Here is a 19650-nt window from a genome sequence, read left to right as displayed (position 1 = left end):
GACGCGCGAGGGAGGGGAGGGCAGGGGAGGGGAGGGAAGGGGGGGGTCACGCGGGGGCGCGCGCGCGCGCACCGGGAGCGCGCTCGGAGGCGAGTGGAACTGGATCGGGTTTGCTGCCAGCGGCGTGAGCTTCGGCCGCCATTTTACAACAGCTCCACTCGCGCCGGACACAGGGAGCAGCGAGCACGCGTTTCCCGCAACCCGATCTCCTCGGACAGGATTTCTCCGCCGCAGCCCAACGGAGAGGTAACGACCGCCAGGCCCCGGGTCTGGGAGGGGAGCTCCGTGACATTGTGGAGGGAGCTAGGGGAGGGCGGTGCGGGGAGAAACCGGCTTTTCTGGAAAATGGATTCCAAGGGGGAGAGGAGCACGTTGACTGGGGCTGCCTGGGAGTAGGCCGCGGCCCGCGCCGCCACTTCCTCCTCGTCCATGTGCTGCCGCCGTTCGGGCTTTGTCTGCGGCGCTCCCGGGAGGAGGCGCCCCCGCGGCCCCGTGGCCCGCGCGGACCGCGAGCGGCGGCGGAGTTGGTGCTGTCGTGGCCGTGGCCGTGGCCGCGGCGCGGGAGTGGGCGGAGAGGAGCGGGTCCCGTCCCGCAGCCGCGCGGGGGTCTGGGGCGGTGCTCGCGCTCCGGCGGGTGTTGGGCAGTTCGCGGAACGCTCGCACTCCGCCGGGTCGCCGGTCCCGGCCCGGGGGTGGGACAGCTGGTCCCGGCGCCGCAGTCCTTGCACAGACCGGCGAGGGGTGGGGGCTTGCAGCGCGCGCCGCGGCTCCTGTCTCGGCCGGGCGAGCGGGCGGCCGGGGGTCGCCGGCGCCTGGGGCGGAGAGAGCCATGTGTCACGGCGGGGACGGCGGCGCGGGGGGCGGGGAGAGCCTGTGGCCTGGCGCCGCCGCGACCTCGGTGTTGAGGGGCGAGGTTGAGCTGCTGCTGCTTTCTGGGGGCTCCGGGTTGATGTCGGGAGCCAGTGACGGTCGGCTTGGCCTGGGACGCGGTGGGTTTCCGTTGAAGGAAGTTGTAGGACATTTGAAGGCGCAGAGCACGTGTTTCTAATGGGCTCCCGGTGGCCGCCGCGGTGAGGCTGCCGCTGTGGGTGCGGAGTCGGGGGCGGGCTTTGGAGTGCGGGGGTGAAGGGTGGAGAAATTGGGTGGTGGGAAGGTAGCTGTATGAGCGCTTTGTTCTTCGCTGGCTGTTGTTACCGATCTATAAGCGGCAGGCGGGAAAAGCGCGCACTTTGGGGTTTACCTTTGAGAGGGAAAAGCCCAGCTTTGCTTTCTCCACGCACACCTCCGTCTCTGTCCGGGCACAGCTGCATGTGGCACGCTGGCTCGTCCTCGTGCTGATTGGGCTCTTTTTGTAATATGGTTTTTCCTAGGGAGTGTTAGCAGGTGAGTCAGGGGTGGTGCTAAGGAAAAACATAGGGAATCCGTCCTTCTGTGCCCCGCGCTCCAAATCTGGCTTGTCAGGCGATAGTGTCTTTCAAGTAAGGCTTCTTTAAAGGGAGACGCAGGCTGGCTGGTGTAGAAATTGGTAGAGGAAGTAAAGATTGGGGCTCTCATATTGTCTTCTACCCTTTTTGAAGATTCTAGTTTAATTTTGCTTATTGCGTTTGAACAGATCTCTGGAAACATGGCTACAGAACATGTTAATGGAAATGGTACTGAAGAGCCCATGGATACTACTTCTGCAGTTATCCATTCAGAAAATTTTCAGACATTGCTTGATGCTGGTTTACCACAGAAAGTTGCTGAAAAACTAGATGAAATTTACGTAGCAGGTAAGAACTAACACTTGCAAAATTATATTAGAAATTTTTCTATTGGATTTCTGGCTTTGAGCTAAAATAGCAACTTTTTGTGGTTTCCAATAAGTGTGGGAACTGGAGTTTTGCCTTGTGATAGTTTTGACCTAGAGGTTAAGGTGTATAGAGGGAGGGAAAAAGGAAGGGTTAAGAGGTAAAGGTTGGCTGGCCAGATGGATAAGTATATGATGGTAGCAACAGCTGCTAAATGTTGGGAGCAGGTCACGTGACTTTTTGGGGTATTTTTAAAGTCGGATTCTTGTTAAATAACTTGGTAACCGAGGACTTGTAGTCGGTCTTGGTGTGACTTGCTTTTTCTAGTGGCGTTTGAAATCGAGTAGCAGTTCAGTTGTCATGCTTGGTACTTTGTTGGTTGATTTTAGAATTTGTAAGCCTATGTGTTTACTCTAGAAATAATTAGTGTTTAGAACTGTCTGACTTAGATACAGAGCGAGATATAAAAGAAGTTGATTCATTATTGTATGTGTGGTTGAGAGGCCTTTTTTAGTTCAGAATGGCTAAAGAAGGTGTTTTTTTCATTATATAGATGATAACGGGAATGGAAGAATTGTTAGTTGGCACACATGTACTTGTATTGGCAAACATGGTCTTTTCTTAAAAAAAAAAAGTCTTTCCAAAAATATTGAAAGTTGACGATTAATTAAAGTTTTCTCTTCTCCAGGGCTGGTTGCACATAGTGATTTAGATGAAAGAGCTATTGAAGCTTTAAAAGAATTCAATGAAGACGGCGCATTGGCAGTTCTTCAGCAGTTTAAAGACAGTGATCTCTCTCATGTTCAGGTAATGTTGTAAAAAGAATAAAAAACTTGTAGTTTTGATATAGTTTGTTTTATTTGATTACATACAGGTAAGACAATTATTGTTAAATATAATTGGAAAATTCCTTTACAGAACAAAAGTGCCTTTTTATGTGGAGTCATGAAGACATATAGGCAGAGAGAAAAACAGGGGACCAAAGTAGCAGATTCTAGCAAAGGACCAGATGAGGCAAAAATTAAGGTATGTCTTAAAAAACTTTTTTTAATCCCTTCAGTTTTAAACTTCTTTTGACTGTTTTCTAGCTTGGGTAAATATTCCTTGGGTGTGAAATGGGTGGTGTTTTTTAAGATGTTGAGAGTTAATGACCATGAGATAATTTGTTAATCTTTTCCAATTACTACTTGTTGAAAAGTTTCCTGCCTTTAACTATTTCTGATTCTAAAACAATTCACTGTTCTTAAGTTTTTCTTGTTACACAGCTGCAGATGTTTAAATCTGTGCTATTGGTGTATTCTAAATAGAAGATTTGAAGAAATAGATTCACCATATTTCTAGATGCTTTTTGAAAAGCTACAAAACCAGGTTACTGACATTGGAGCCAAAATGGGAGGGAATCAGTTCACCCCATATGGTGGAGTGTGTACGTTTAGCAGTTGACTGCTTTTCTTAGGATTCTCAAGCCCCCAGATAAAATGGCTTTAGAATTTTAACACTGTCTTCTTTTCCTCCCATTAGTATGGGTTCTTAAGGCTAATTTGTTGATTTCTTTTTTTTTTTTAAAGATTTTATTTATTCCCCCTCCCGCCCCCCAAACCCCAGTAGATAGTTGTATGTCATAGCTGCACATCCTTCTAGTTGCTGTATGTGGGACGCGGCCTCAGCGTGGCCGGAGAAGCGGTGCGTCGGTGCGCACCTGGGATCCGAACCCGGGCCGCCAGCAGCGGAGCGTGCGCTAAGCCACGGGGCTGGCCCATAATTTGTTGATTTCTAAAAGCAGCCTTTAACAATAAAATTGATTAGTCTGGAAATGTAAATGAGGAAACTGAGGCTGGGGAGTGGGAAATTTTTTTTTAAAGTCGTATAGAGCAGTAAATAGCTTCACATTCAACTGGGTTTTGATCTTGGGTTGGTTTTTAGTTCATAGAGAATATGGTGATCATACTAGTTTTAAGCTGGTGTTCTTAATACAGTGTGCCGGTGCTCTTGAACCCCGGGTTATGGTTTAAGAAAATCAGTTATTAAGAAGGATGTAGGGGTTGAGTGGTGTTTTAATGTATTGGGAAGAGGGAAGCTTGGAATATGAAATTAGCTGTTAATGTTATCCATAACTTTGAGCTTTCACAGGTCCAGCTGAGTGAATTGTGTTTGAACTGTAAATCTAATTTTTCTGTAGAAATGGAATATAGTTGTCCACATTGTAATTATATCAGTTGTAATTAAATCTACATTTGGGAGTTAGAATTACTACAGTTTTATAAAAAATTTAAAGTTTACTTTGTGTGACTTTCAGTTCTGTCTTTGGAAGGGAATGGCTTAAAGCTTTAGTGTGACTTAAATTGTGGCAAGAAGGCTTAGAGGCATTTTTATAGGATGTTGGATAGAGGGAATAAGTTTTTCCTTTTTGTTTTTAGGAATTGACATAAAAGATTATTTGGGTCATAAAGATTAAGGTGAGAAGCACAGGGATTACATATGAGAAAAAGGGAAGATGAAGCATTTAATAGTTTATGTGATAGTAATATTTATTTTTGTTACTAACCCAGTGCTGTACCTTTAAGCGAACATACCTGTGTATAATAGAAAGATTGCTTAAAATATGTAGCACTTTGTGGGCCTTTTTGTTAGAGAGCTTAGGAATAGAGGAGTTTTTATCAATTCTAGTATTTTTTCATAAATATTTAATGTTGTTTGAGTAAAAAATGTTTTAACTCTGTCTAGTCATTTTCAGAGACTGAGGTGACCCCAGATCATTTAATGGCGTTTTGATAAGTTTCGTCATGTGCCTAGTGTTTGTTTTTATTTCAGGATTTATCAGCTAAATATTAGATTGGTTTTATTTTTTAGGAAACCAATTTTGTGCTTCGTGGTTGAGATGGTAGAGAAGGGAAATAATTCTTGGTTTTTTTCCTTAGGCTAAATAGCGGACTACTTCTTTGTAGTACTTTTGCCTATAATAAGGAATGAAGAGAATCTGCTAATGCTTTGAGTAAATATGAGTTGTGTAAATTTTATCAGTTCACTTTTAGGGAGATAAAATGTAGAAGTTCTGTCACAATGTTGCAAGTTCATAGAGTTTTCAAAGTTATTTTGGCTCTCACATTTCTGAGTGATCCATGCTGTCCTGTGAAACGTGGCACTGGAATGTCAAATGAGTAAGAGGTTATCTTTCCTGTAGCTCCTAAGTTTCTAGACTTAGCTTTAGAAGTGTAATTTCTATAAAGGTTGCCGAAATGTCCATATTGACATTATGTACCCAGGAGTGTGCGGTATGGGGAATTTATTGGGTAAGAACTGCAGACTTGGGAGAGAGAACTTGTTCAGCTTCTTTAGGAGAGGATTAAACTCAACCAAATTTAGGTGCGGTAATTTTTTTTTAGGTGGTAGTAGCAGAATAGATACACTCTGTCTTGAAAGTTGTCAGTGGATTAATATTAGTTTTTTGTTGTTCACTAAGCACTGCTCAATAATTAATTGGAGACCAGAAAATAATTTGAAGAGGATCCTGAAATTTTCGCTATATATTAGGGCTATTACAAATGCACATTAAACGGGAGTTTCTAAAACAGACACCAGAAACCTATTTGTAGGGAATATTGCCAAGATAAATAGAAAGATTTGAACAAGATTGATTTTTAACTGCTAAATGCATGGGTGTGGTCTTGTGAATTAAATGTATTAATGATATTTGAACTTTTCAAGGCACTCTTGGAAAGAACGGGCTACACACTTGATGTGACCACTGGACAGAGGAAGTATGGGGGACCGCCTCCAGATTCCGTTTATTCAGGTCAGCAGCCTTCTGTTGGCACTGAGGTAAAGAAACTAAAAACTTGTACTTTTTGTAGTAAATGCACAAGTATCTGGTTTCCTAAAGAAACTCTCCATGGTTTTTACTTCATGTTTAATTTACAGATATTTGTGGGGAAGATCCCAAGAGATCTATTTGAGGATGAACTTGTTCCATTATTTGAGAAAGCTGGACCTATATGGGATCTTCGTCTAATGATGGATCCACTCACTGGTCTCAATAGGGGTTATGCGTTTGTCACTTTTTGTACAAAAGAAGCAGCTCAGGAGGCTGTTAAACTGGTAAGTTTTTGTTCCCTTCGTTTTCACATTCGTTACCTTTAGTTAAAGCCAGGTTTTTTCTTATTGTGTCTAAGAGTTCACCAGATTTTTTTTTTGAAGTGCTTGGATTAGGCATTGCCTTTCACATTGTGTATGGAGCAGTAGTCTTTGCATGTGTAGTTGATCGAACTCAGGATCTGTAAGGTAGTGTGGCAGAGTTCCTAGTTATTGGTTCTTTGAAACATCTGGCTATTTTATTTTTTAAATTTATAAGAATGTTAAAAGGTTTAGGAAAGGAACTAATAGATAGGGCTCCCATAATTTCTGGCCATATCTGGGCCGTCCCTTTTTCTAAAATATTTCACAAAGACATTCTGACGATAAATTTCTGGTTAATGAAATAAAGAATTTTGTAGAGAGTGGCAACATTTGATTTAAAAGCACCAGATGTTAGGTGAGGACCTAGTTATTTTCCCAACTTTTAAAAAAGAATTTTAATGTTTCAAATTATGGTTTATATAACTTTTCTTTAAACTAGTTTTATTAAATTCTGTGACTCAAGTGGTTTTTACGTTTTGTAGTTGAAAATGCCAAGGATTACTTTCAACCCAAGAAATGTACCAAAAAGTACAACTGGGGAGGAATTTTTGTAAATGGTTCACTGTAGCAGATGTTTGTTAAATTTGCTTTATCTGGCTTATACATTTTATGGGTAATTCTAAACAAACTTAAAGTCCTCAGACTGATTTTTGCGTCCTGAATTTTATTTTTCCTTCCCTCCTCATCAGACATTGCATTTTAAGGCAAAAGCTTTAAGGAGAAAAAGAAAACCAGTATACTTGCTTTCTTTGTTGCTTGAATCTCTCCATTGATGTGTATAATTGAATGTGGTAAGGATTTAACACTAGAAAAGTATGCTCCTTGGAAGAATATGGGTGTCTTCAAAAAAAGAATTCAGGAGTTTAGGTATTTCTTTTTAAATCATTGCTGATTTTTCCCTCCAAAGAATGCTTTCTGTTTCAGAGGGTGTATAGCTCTATAGGGAGCTTTGAGCTGTCAGAATTTTAGTTTAAATAGTTCGGGTAAAATTAAGGATTTTTTAGAATTCTGGAAAGATACTTTAGAGATCATCCACTTTAATCTATAAGAGAGTAGAACATTTTTGCCAGGTAGTAATAAAGTAGCAGTAAGTTTTAATGTGGAAATGTAGAATGATTGAGAAGGCAATGAGCTATCTTACTACAAAAAGCTAGTACAGAGTTTGTCCAGTGATGTCAGACCCATTTTATTTACTAGGCATTAAATAAAATATTAATTTTATTTAATAAGTATGGTTACTTAGTGTTATTTTTTAATTTTATTTTTTTTGTGAGGAGGATTAGCCCTGAGTTAACATCCATGCCAATCCTTCTCTTTTTGCTGAGGAAGACCGGCCCTGAGCTAACATCTATTGCCAGTCCTCCTCCTCCTTTTTTTTTTGTTCCCCCCTTTTTCTCCCCAAAGCCCCAGTAGATAGTTGTATGTCATAGTTGCACATCCTTCTAGTTGCTGTATGTGGGACGCTGCCTCAGCATGGCCGGACAAGCGGTGTGTCAGTGCGTGCCCAGGATCCGAACCTGGGCCGCCAGTGGCCGAGTGCGCACACTTAACTGCTAAGCCACGGGGCCGGCCCCGGTTACTTAGTGTTTTAAGTATGATTTGTGTATCTATTAACATTTTTAAAAGGAATCATTAAACTATCATTTGTAGAATACTTAATTCTTTCTGTGAAAAATACACTATGGTAGGTCCTCACTAAAATTGTAGACAATTTCCAGAAAACTTAAAGATACATCATCAGAGGAAGGTGATATATAATCCAGTTGTAACATGATGATTTTGAGTGCTAATAAATATACATTATGAAATATGTTTTAGTTTGGGCAATTGCCTTGGCTTAACATATAATACAGTCCAAAATGGCATGGCTGTAGGCTCATAGTATAGTCTTATTAATATAGTTAAGTTTTTAAATTGTAATTCAGACACTTCCAGAGATAGCCAAACAGCCATTTTGATTGGTCTAGGAACTAACTCTTGTCCTAAACTTCTTTACATATTTTTCTGTTTGTGATTTGAGTCCTTATCTGGGCACATAATTATTTTTCACTTCCTGACGAATAGGAGGCTTTGCATTTTGGTGCCTTTTTAAAGATGTTCTTAGTGTAGTGGTATACATCCACTGGGATGAATTGGGTGTATTCATCATGGCTTTTTTTAAAAGGATGCTTTACTGTGCCCAGGAATTATGGTGGTAATAGAAGTGAGGCATTTGCTTTAATACAGCGGTAAAAGATCGGTAAAAGAAAGGACTGGACTTTTGAGGAAATGAAATCTTAGAGAAATACAAAACTCAAATTGATTTGGATGTTTTTTGCTACTTTGTATTTATTGTGGAAATGAGTACCCTTCCTAAATATAGTCCTTAAGAGAGCATATTTTGAAAACTGTCCCTGCTTGTGTTATATCGTGAGAGTCTACTTGAATTACAACTCTATCCAACGTGCATTTTTATCTGCAATAATTGAACTGTCATTCTAGTTGTAGATAATCAAATGTTCAGAAAATGCGTCTTTTGCATTATTTATAGATAAGACTAAAGCAACATCTCTTTTTGCTTTCATGTAGTTTGTTCTTGAGGAACACTTTAGGTCAAGATAGTTTATGTATTCAGCCTTATTTTTTGATATGATTCAGTGATGATTTTTCCCCCTAGGTTAAAATCTGCACCAGAATTACTTATAAAAATGGGTTAATTGATATTGACAGCTGAGGAAGAGGCATGAAGTTAGAAGCAATTGCAGATTTCTTAAATGACCCAGTTTTGGCCAACATCTGCCTGGTATTTGGGGGAATAGAAAAATTCATCCCTAAATGATGATAATCTAGCTAGAGAAGCAAGATCTAAATTTGTGAAAAGGTGAATAATAGCTACTACCACTTGATTGCTTGTTAAGGCACAGGAACTGTGCTAGGTGTTACATTATTACCTTTAAATACCACCTGAACCCATTTTTCAAGGTAAGTGGAGTTATCTTCATTCTGCAGAAGAGTAAATAGTCTGGGTGACTTGCCCGAGGCCATACAGCTTTAGTTTGATACCAGGTTTGTTTAGCTCGAGTGCCTGTTGTTAACTAGACATAATGATTTAAATCAGCAGTACAAGTTATGTTGCCAGGTAGCCTGATTCTTTAAATTATGTAGTGGTTTAAGTAGTGTTAAAAGGAGCTCAGGAAGTAAGTCCTGTCTCTACTGTCAACATATTTTTGCATCTAACTACTTTTTACCATCTTCACTGCTACCACCCTAGTCTAAAGTACCATTTGCGGAAACCTTCTAGCTAGTCTCACTGCTTGCATTGTCCCTTTACAGTCTTACCATTCAGCAGCATATATTAGATTACAACATTCCCATGCTTGAAAACTCTAATGGTGGCTTCCAAACGAGGCCCTGTCGGATCAAGTGTCTGCTTACCTCTCCTCTTAACTCTTATTACCCTTCCATCCATACTTTGCCTTTTTTGTTCTCCACATAAGCTGTGACCGTTTCCATCTCAAGGCTGCCTTCTGCTGTTCTGCTTTCTGACATGTCTCCCAGTTATCACAGCTGCTGCCTTCTTATCAATCAGGTCTTCTTAGAAGGCCTTTCCTGACTTTGAGCACCTTGCCACCCAGTTGCCCCATGACAGTGTCCTGAACACGATAAAATAGAATGCTTAGGTGCACTTAAAATTATTTCTTGACTGGGCCAGCCCTGGTGGCCTAATGGTAAGTTTGGCGTGCTCTGCTTTGGTGGCCCAGGTTCCGTTCCCTGGCATGGACCTATACCACTTGTCTGTCAGTGGTCATGCTGTAGTGGCGGCTCACATACAAAAAGAGAAAGATTGGCAACAGATGTTAGCTCAGGGTGAATCTTCACGAGCCAAAAAAAAAAAAAAAAAAATCTTAAGACTCTGTAAATTATTTGCTTATCTCTCTCCATCAAAATATAAACTCTTTTTTTCTATATCTTCGACATTTAGAACAGTGCTACTGTATAGTAAGTGCTGGATAAATAACCTGACTGGCTGACCAGTGCCATCTAATCCATTATTTATGACACGAGAATTTGTAACATTCCCATATTAGCTAGGGGCCATTTTGCTATTTAAAGGTTTCCTAGCTTGCATTTGCAGTTATTTATTCTGTGCCGCCTTCAGTTAGAGAGATTAGCTTAGATTAATGGGAGGTGATGCTTTTCCCTTCAACTTCTGGGGCGCATTTGGAAGTACAGTCATGCACGCATAATGATGTTTTGGTCAACTTGGGACCGCGTATACCATGGTGGTCCCATATAGCCTAGGTGTCTAGTAGGCTGTACCATTTAGGTTTACGTAGTATGCTCTCATGTTCGCACAATGAAGAAATCGCCTAACGACGCATTTCTCAGAACGTATTCCCATCATTAGGTGATGCATGACTGTATATGCAGTGTTTGGCATTGTCACAAAGACCAGGAGGAAGGGCAGGCAAGTATGTATGTGTATTTTGGGATGTGCTGCTGGAATTGGAGCCCAGGGCCACTGGCGCAGCAGTGCCCTTTACGGTCCTATATAATGGAAGTATCCTGCTGAAAATGCTACTGGTACCTGTGTTATAAACACTGGAGTCGTTGATCTCTATTTGAACATTGAGAGTTCTGGTTTTAATTGCCACTGATAGTTTTATTCACCGAAGTGGTTGTGTACACGTGTACAACTATTCTGATAAATGTGGCTGACAAGATAGTCTACAAAATATTTTAGTAGCAACTTAGCAAATACTTAGTGTGTTTAAGACGAAAACTTTTACTATGGGCATACAAGGTAGTAGTTTGACCCAATTCTTGACTTCAGAGTTTGTAGGAGATGAGAGGCTAACTACTGTTTAAAGTAGGTGGTTCAAAGGGTAACAGGAATGAAGGGGTAGATTGCTTTGGGTTGGGGTTGTTAGAGAAGATGATAAAGAGGTTTGAGCAGGACCTAGTAAAGGAAACAGGTGAATCTAGTTGAAGCAGTGTTTTTGTGGAAAGAAGTAGGAGATAAAACTTGGATAAAGTCACTGCCAGAATGTGGTGGTCATGACTGCTGGGCTAAGTTGCATGGTGCCATTCAAGTTTTGAGCCTTGGTGTGGGTAGCATGATGTAAATGGTAGAATAATGAAGGATGTTTGGATGAAGAGAACAAATGCCAGGAGGGTGGCAGCAATAGAAAGGAGAGGTTAAAGATTTTTAAGGGAGAAATGATAGTGGTGGTATGCTATACGTTCTGTTCCAGTTTTCGTCAATGATTTAAATGAGGGCATAGTTGGACTGCCCTTGAAATGTTTGGAGACTTGAATCTGCATGCAGTGATAAATATCCTGATGACAAAATCAGGATCTGAAAAGATTTTGATAGTCTGGGACAGATATCTCACACCAGCAAGATGGAACTGAGTGGGGAAAAAAGTCAAGTCCTGTACACAACTAATTTCACAAGTAAGCTGTAGTGTGAGTCAGCATTGTGATGTGGTTGCTGAATAAGCTAAGGTAATCATGGACTACATGTTATAGAGGCATGGTGTCTAGAAGTGGAAGATTAGTAACAATCTCCAGCTTATTCTAGACTCTCAGTTTCAGTCTGCATGTACAATCTTGTGTTATGGATGTCACTATTTGGTGACACTTGGAGGCACTTTAGTTTGCCAGTATCAGTGACGGAATGATTAACCAAGCATAGAGAACAATTGAGTCATGAGCGTTGTGTGTGGGTAGATGAAGTACTGTTATTTGGGGGAGGAAATAGATTTATTATAGAATTTTTAAGAAAGTAGATTTTGGCTCAATGTAAAGAAGACTTTCTAATGAAGAAATGTTTAAAAATAAAGTGGACAGGCTTGGGAAATAGTGGCTTTGTTGCTATAAGAAGAGCGAAGACTGAACAGTCACTTGTGGATCAGATTCCAAATCTGAGATTGCTACATTTCTGGGGATTTGGTGACTGGCTATGAAGGAAGGAAAAAGTGACTTGAGATTTTGAGCTTAGATGACAGGAATGTTCCAGGCTGTCTAACTCCTGTTTTGGTGTTCTGAAATGCTGAAACTGCATTGATTAACGTTCAGAGTTCGTCTTTATTTTGTTTGGTCACCTCACTGTGGTACTGGATCTGAGAGCTAGATTTCTAAAACTTCTTAATGTCAGTGCCCACCTTCCTAGAGTTGGAAAGATTTCATCTTTTTTGTTCATTTTGATGCTATCATAGTGTCCTGATAATACTAATAACTCTTGAGAGTTAGGGTTTATCAGCATTAAAGTAGAATCTTCATTAGAGGTCAGAACAGTTGTTTTTGTAATGCCTATCGTCTAACTCACTGTTACCCACCTACTGGGATGCAAGTTTATTTTTGAATCTAAGGTGATAGGTTGGTCTTTAATCATATTAAAGAGGGAGAAAAACTAAGCAATTCAAATATGTGTATAAAAGTGCATGTTTAATCTGTAGATGGGACTTCGCTTTAAGAAATTTTTATTTTTAGGTACTTTTGCTTTATTTGGACAATATGCCCAGAGAGTTTCCTCTGCTCCTTTAATGACTTATTTTTGTTGGAGAACCAGTTTACTTTTTGTGGGTTAGCTCTAATTGTTTCAAGTGTTTTTTTTTTTTAATTAAAAAAAAATGGGTGAAGAGTTATAGTTTACTTTATAAGTCCTGCTAAATCTTCATGTCGTTTACATTGTTCAGAGACCACAGTCATCCTAAATACCTTCTACCTACCTTACTCTGACTTGATTAACCATAGCAGGGCCAGCAATGATGGATTAGAAGGGAAGAAACTTTTCTTCTGTAGAGAATAATGGAAATCATTGCTAGTTTGAAGCAGCGTTGTTCATGTTGATGGAAGTAGTATAACTAGGGATTCTAGTTTTTCTTAGAAGTTTTTTTTTTTGTTTTTTTTTTTTTAGAACTTACGTATTTTCTTATAGTAAATAGCTCCTGCTCTTAGAACATCTGGAAGACAAAAATACAAAAAAAGGAAAAATTATACCAAATTCTGTCCTCTTCAAAATAACTATTTCTCCCTTTAAACACTTCATATTTCCTTCCATTCTTTTTCTGATATTTTAAATGTTTTTAACAACTCCAGGATTTACAGACTAGATGACCAAAGGAAAAGCCATTGATTTGTCACTAAAGCTGGCTATTTGATGCTAGATTATAAGAATCTAGGGAATGTACATGTCTTAAAGCAATTTGTGCTCTTAGGTTAACTTATTTGTGAAATATTGGGGTATTGTAGTCTACTTGTCTATAATCCCCTGCAATGATGGATTCAACCATTGCTTTACTATTTGCAGGTAACTTGTATATTTCTACTTTTATGATTTTATGAGGTTTTTGGTCTAAATAGAATATATAAATACTATGAGAAAACAAAGTTGGTGGCAGGCTCTCTCAACCTCCAGCAGTATTGATATTTTAGACCAGGTAATTCTTTGTTATGCTGGAGTATCCTGTGAATTGTAGGATGTTTTAGTAACATCTCTGGCCTCTACCTACCCACTAAATAACCAGCAGCAAGCCCCCACCCCTAGTTGGCAACCAAAAATGTCTCTCGTCATTGTGAAATGTCCCCTGGGGGGCAAAATAACTCCTGTTGAGAACTGTAGGTCTTTGTTAACATAGAAGGGTGTTTTTGTTGACTTTTATAGGATTTAGGGATTGCAGAGTATTTGATGGTTGAGCTCAAATCTACAGAGGAGTTTGGATGGTGGAAGTTTCAGGGAAGGCATTTTATTCAGAGGCTTAGCACTACAGAAACAGTTTGAGAAGTGTAAATAGCTAAGATTATAGTACTGTGGAGAGAAAGGGAAAGTAGTAGAAATTTTAGGATGGGTTTCTATGATGTCTAAGTGTTTGAACTTTATTTTTTTGGTGTTGGGGAGCCATTGAGAGATTTTTTTTCAATAGGCAAAAATAATGATCATTTAAAAAAAAAAAAGTCTCTGGCATAAGTGTAGAGAATAGAGATAAACCTGGGATTATGATGACCAGTGATTTGGGCAGCGTGAACTCAGTCAGTGGGATAGAAAGTAGGAAACTATTCTGAACTGGAGGAAGGATGTTTGAACTTTGTTTAATTTTGAATATCTGGAGATGGAGAAAGGGACAGGGGGGAGTCGATTTTTTGACTTGCATACATTTTCTTTTAAACCTGATGTACCTTTTGTGCAAGAATGGGGATATTAGGGAGAGGAATGGTTTTACTTTTGCCATAAGGCTGGTCTGTAAATTATGTGGAAACTCATGTTGGTTTTTTTAGTTTGTACATACAAAATAGATTTTGAGGCCAGGTATGGGGGGATTAATCAATAATTACTACTGCTGCTGCCACCATTATTAGTAACATGAAATTTTAAGGTGGTTTTAACTGTGTAATATATTAATCCAGTTTTCTAGATAACTCGAATACTTTTAAACTTTGGTTTGTAGGTAACACTGATCCTTAGATTTGTTACTTTGACAGATTGGGTTTTGCCTCTACAGTATCTCACCCTTCTGTGAGATGTGGTTACTTGAAGATTAAGTTTACTTTTTACTGTAGTTTTATAGTTGGCTTCTCTACTTGCACCATAATCAGTCTACTTGTCTTTCTCCAACTTTATTGTAGGCTTGATGAAAACAAAATGGGGAAAAACAGGGTCTGATTCAGAATAACAAGGTTCTTTCCTTTTAGACTTTGAAGTATTTGAAGCTGAAAATTGCTTATTGCAATTTTTTACAAGAGGGAAGGGGACATGGAAAAATAGACTTAGGTGCTGATTAAAAGAAAAGCAGACAGCTTGCTGCTATTTGAATCAATTTCCTTTGCATGAGGATAACAGGTTGGCAGGATGAATTTAAGTAGAAATTAAGGTATTGTGGAATTGGCAGTTTTGAATTTAAGCTGCTACAGACCTGATTTCCTACTTTATGAAGTTTCCTAAATTTCAAGGACTTGACAAGTTTTTGCATTAATATAATCCATAAACTTGTTTAGTCTGTTTTGTCAGTACAGTCTTCGTATCTGTCTCAGATTATAATTTCTTTTTACAATGTCTTATGGTAACTATTTTTTAAAGGATAAAAATACTTGATAAACACAGTGTTGAAATTTTAATTTGTTAAAAGATTTTGTTTTTTATACGAGATTTGCATATATTTATATAATAAGCACTTATAATAGGATATTATAAATATTTTATAAACATGGTGTACTTTTTCCCCTTCCAGTATAATAATCATGAAATTCGTTCTGGAAAACACATTGGTGTCTGCATCTCGGTTGCCAACAATAGGCTTTTTGTGGGCTCTATTCCTAAGAGTAAAACCAAGGAACAGATTCTTGAAGAATTTAGCAAAGTAACAGGTAAGTTGGATTTATTTGGAAGGAGGTGCAGCTTTTAATACTGAGGGTAATTGCATACTTCTGTGTGTTAAGCACTGTTTTAAACACTATGTTTATTGACTCGTATTCTCACTACACCCATTTGAGATGGGTAACTCCATTTTTCAGATAAGGGAAACAGGCACAGAGGGTTTTAGGAAATAACTTCCTGAACCTTATCTAGTAAGTCAGGAATGCAGCTGGGATTTGAACTCAGTCTGCAGCATTATTGTTGTGCTGCCCCTCTTTGGGAAGATTGTATTTCTTTGTTTTTATGTATTTCTAGGTGCTGGTTGATATTCTTAGTAGGATTGATTGATGTGTAATGATTTGATTTTCTAAATTATAGGAATAAGTACTGATGCTATAAGCAGAGATTATATGTTGTCAGTATGGTGCAGTTGCTTCGTGTAAAGCATTTTTTATAAATTTCCAAATGGCAGGTTGCTTTTATTAGAAAATATTTTTGGCTGCTAGAATGTTTAGCAAATTATCTGCGTGTTATCAGTCTCCAGGAACATTTGAACTTCTTATATAATACTAATATATTCTATTTCGTTTGAAATAAAGCTATTGATGTCTGAGGCCAGAAAAGTGTCATTAAAAAGAATGTTAGTGTTTACTTGAATAATAAAAATGTCTAACCATGTCTGACCGCTACTGCCATTTTCCTAAAACAGTTATGTAAAGGTTTTATGCCTCTGTCATTTAATTAATAGAAGCAGAGAGAGCAGCCCTTAGGTCTAATTAAAAAGAATGCATTTTCTTTTCATGGAGATTTCTGTGTTGGGAACATGTGGAAAGTATGGATTAGGTAAATTATCTGGACCACTTTTTTGAGAGTCCCTTGTAAAGATGAGGTTATTTTTCATCTTGCTATTCAAATATTATATTAGAAAAATAAATCCTTTGATCTACTTGTCCTTGTCTGTTATTTTATCTAATTTCCTTGTAACGGTTGCTTCCTTTCAGAGGGTCTTACAGACGTCATTTTATACCACCAACCAGATGACAAGAAAAAAAACAGAGGCTTTTGCTTCCTTGAATATGAAGATCACAAAACAGCTGCCCAGGCAAGGCGTAGGTTAATGAGCGGTAAAGTCAAGGTCTGGGGAAATGTTGGAACTGTTGAATGGGCTGATCCTATAGAAGATCCTGACCCAGAGGTTATGGCAAAGGTAATGACAGTCAAGTTAAAAATTTTTTAGGGGGGAGTTGGTGGGAGAAGGGGAAGGGAAGGCTTTAGAGAAGGCAAAAAAAAAACTTATAAAATGAGCTGTGTACGTTGTTAAACCATATTTTTAAAAGTGAGGAGTGTTCTTTGTTAAGGTCACATACCAGAAATAATACCCTGTGCATGGAGAGTGAATCCAGAAATTTGTTCGTGGATACTCAGCCCTAAAGTGTAGTTGTCATACTCATTATGAAGTAGTTAGCCTACATGCTGTGCAGATGGTTCACTTCCATTGTTGTGTGGGTTCTAAGAGCAATATTTTTGGTTTTTGAGAATGGCGCCATTAGCTTACATGGTTTTTGTGTTAAAAGTCTTACTCCTAAAAATAGTGAACTGTACTGCCCTCAGCAAAGCTGCTGCAGTTACAAGGTTTAGCTATTATTAGGTATCCTGCTTCAGCAGTCAGTTGAGACATCCTATGAGAACAAACATCTCTTGAGTCAACACTTTACTTACTAGTGCAGTTTGCAGTTAAATTATTCTACCCTTTGTCTTTTAAGAATCTCCCTTAATGGTTGTAGGCTAGTAGATACAACTAGTTCACTTAAATCAAGAGAAGAATGTGAAATGCTAGAACTTCGAATATTATTAAAGGATAAGTCGTCTTGAGGACAGAAGATACTTAGGATTCTTTTTACCTCTGGCCTATTAAGCTCACATTGGGTTAGCAACTAGTTCACTTAAATCAAGAGAAGAATGTGAAATGCTAGAACTTCGAATATTATTAAAGGATAAGTCGTCTTGAGGACAGAAGATACTTAGGATTCTTTTTACCTCTGGCCTATTAAGCTCACATTGGGTTAGCACTTTAAGAAATATGGATGCTGTTTCAAGTATTTCAGGAGGAAGTGATAATGTTTCTGAGCAAAAGGTGAAATTTTGTAATTATTTCAATAAATAATTTCAAATTCTTTCATGATTGAAAGAATTTATCTTATCAATATTTTGAATACCCCGCCCCCTCTTTATCTAAGATTTCAAAAGCAGGTCCTAATTAGTTTTGACCACCTGTTTTAAGTATTAAATGTTTTTAACAGCTATCTCACAGGGCATGGTGTTCACATTTTAAGGAAATAACCACCTCCATTTTGATTGCAAAATAATTACTAATTTACTAAAAGCTAAAGCATACAGGCTTTTTTTTTTTTTTTTTTTTTTTTGGTGAGGAAGATCAGCCCTGAGCTAAGATCGGTCACCAATCCTGCTCTTTTTGCTGAGGAAGATTGGCCCTGGGCTAACATCTGTGCCCTTCTTCCTCTACTTTATGTAGGACACCACCACAGCATGCCTTGACAAGCAGTGTGTTGGTGCATGCCTGGGATCCGAATCTGTGAACTGCGGGCTGCTGAAGTGGAGCGTGTGCACTTAACCGGGCCAGCCACCACATAGCTTTTTCTTTGAGCAGAGAGTAGAGAGTTCTCATATATCTCCTGCCCAAACACATGCACAGCCTCCTCAGCTATCAACACCTGCCTAGAGTAGTTCATTCGTTACAATGAGTGAACCTGCATTGATACATGATTATAACTCAAGGACCATAGTTTACATTAGGATTCACTCTTGGTGTTGTACGTTCTATGGGTTTAACACATGTACAACATGTATCCACCATCATAGTATCATCCATAATAGTTTCGCTGTCCTAAGAATCCTTCATGATCCACCTAGTCATCCTTCCCTCCCCTTTAACTCCTGGCAACTATTGATCCTTTTTACTGTCTCTGTAGTTTTACCTTTTCCCAAATGTCATATAGTTGGAATCATACAGTATATAGCTTTTTAAGATTATCTTTTACTTAATTATATGCATGTAAAGTTTCTTCATGTCTTTTCATGGTTTGATAGCTCATTTTTTTTTTTTAGCACTGAATAATAATTGTCTCCATGTACCACAGTGTGTTTATCCGTTCACCTACTGAAGGACATTTTGGTTGCTTCCAGGTTTTGGCAACTATGAATAAAGCTGCTGTAAACGTCCATATGCAGGTTTTTATGTGGACGTGTTTTCAGCTCATTTGGGTAAATACCAAGGAGTATGATTGCTGGATCGTATGGTAAAAGTATGTTTAGTTTTGTAAGAATCTGCCAAACTTCTCCAGAGTGACTGTACGATTTTGCATTCCCACCGGCAGTGTTCCTGTTGCTCCATATCCTCATCAGCATTTGGTGGTGTTAGTGTTTTGGATTTTGGCCATTCTAATAGATGTGTAGTGGTATTTCATTATTGTTTTAACTTACAATTCCCTAATGACGTACTGTGTTGAGAATCTCTTCATATGCTTATTTGCCATCTGTATATCTTGGTGAGAGATGTCTGTTCAGGTTGTTTGCCCATTAGATCCAGCAGTCACACTCCTTGGTATTTACCCAAATGAGTTGAAAACTTAGTCTATCTTTTATATTTCTGATATTCTTCTAATGGATTGTGATTAAAGTTAACTTTGTGGAGTAGGGTGGTGACATCTTGGAAATTGAACCCTTTGGAAATATACAGGGAGTTTCTCTTTTTCTTAAATTTCAGGTAAAAGTGCTGTTTGTACGCAACCTTGCCAATACTGTAACAGAAGAAATTTTAGAAAAGGCATTTAGTCAGTTTGGGAAACTGGAACGAGTGAAGAAACTAAAAGATTATGCTTTCATTCATTTTGATGAACGAGATGGTGCTGTCAAGGTAAATAACTGGGGGAATTATAGACATTTAAATTAGGCTAATGATTTTTAGTTATCCTAGAATCAAAATGGTTTAAAATATTGAAACTCAGACGTCATATGATCTACTCAAGCTAAGCTTTATTGGCGTTAGGAAATTGCGTAACTCACTAAACTAAGTCAAAGGATAATTAGTTGAAGAGCTGGATCTTTAAATAAAATCTAACAATTTTATTTTATCTCATCCTTCCAACATTAACGATAAATGATTTTTTAACTTTAAATGAATCATAATTGTTCTGAAAGGCCTACTTATTGATCAGTAACTCATTTTTTAAGGCTATGGAAGAAATGAATGGCAAAGACTTGGAGGGAGAAAATATTGAAATTGTTTTTGCTAAGCCACCAGATCAGAAAAGGAAAGAAAGAAAAGCTCAGAGG

The 19650-nt window shown here is 38.8% G+C and overlaps 1 protein-coding gene across 9 annotated transcripts in view; it reads left to right on the top strand.

The window, feature by feature from the left end:
- The first annotated feature begins 71 nt into the window (after nucleotides 1–71).
- Nucleotides 72–19650, top strand: part of SYNCRIP (synaptotagmin binding cytoplasmic RNA interacting protein) — a 27029-nt gene continuing 7450 nt past the window's right edge. For 4 of the 9 annotated variants that reach the window (XM_004422092.3, XM_014781098.2, XM_087443849.1 and 1 more), the window contains exons 1-10: nucleotides 105–246; nucleotides 1613–1772; nucleotides 2479–2597; nucleotides 2709–2816; nucleotides 5496–5609; nucleotides 5709–5885; nucleotides 15173–15308; nucleotides 16299–16504; nucleotides 19082–19231; nucleotides 19549–19650. The exon at nucleotides 19549–19650 is cut by the window's right edge and continues 20 nt beyond it. In XM_004422092.3, the coding sequence (XP_004422149.1) occupies nucleotides 1625–1772; nucleotides 2479–2597; nucleotides 2709–2816; nucleotides 5496–5609; nucleotides 5709–5885; nucleotides 15173–15308; nucleotides 16299–16504; nucleotides 19082–19231; nucleotides 19549–19650 (1260 nt within the window). In that variant the 5' untranslated portion in view covers nucleotides 105–246; nucleotides 1613–1624. Of the gene's footprint in view, nucleotides 247–1612; nucleotides 1773–2478; nucleotides 2598–2708; nucleotides 2817–5495; nucleotides 5886–15172; nucleotides 15309–16298; nucleotides 16505–19081; nucleotides 19232–19548 lie in introns of all 9 variants that reach the window. The other 5 variants (XM_087443851.1, XM_087443850.1, XM_004422090.3 and 2 more) reach the window with 4 other exon arrangements.

Source organism: Ceratotherium simum, chromosome 19 (genome assembly GCF_057802395.1).
Source record: "Ceratotherium simum simum isolate JZ-2026a chromosome 19, ASM5780239v1, whole genome shotgun sequence".
NCBI lineage: Eukaryota > Metazoa > Chordata > Mammalia > Perissodactyla > Rhinocerotidae > Ceratotherium > Ceratotherium simum.
This window is presented reverse-complemented; position numbering and strand designations above follow the sequence as displayed.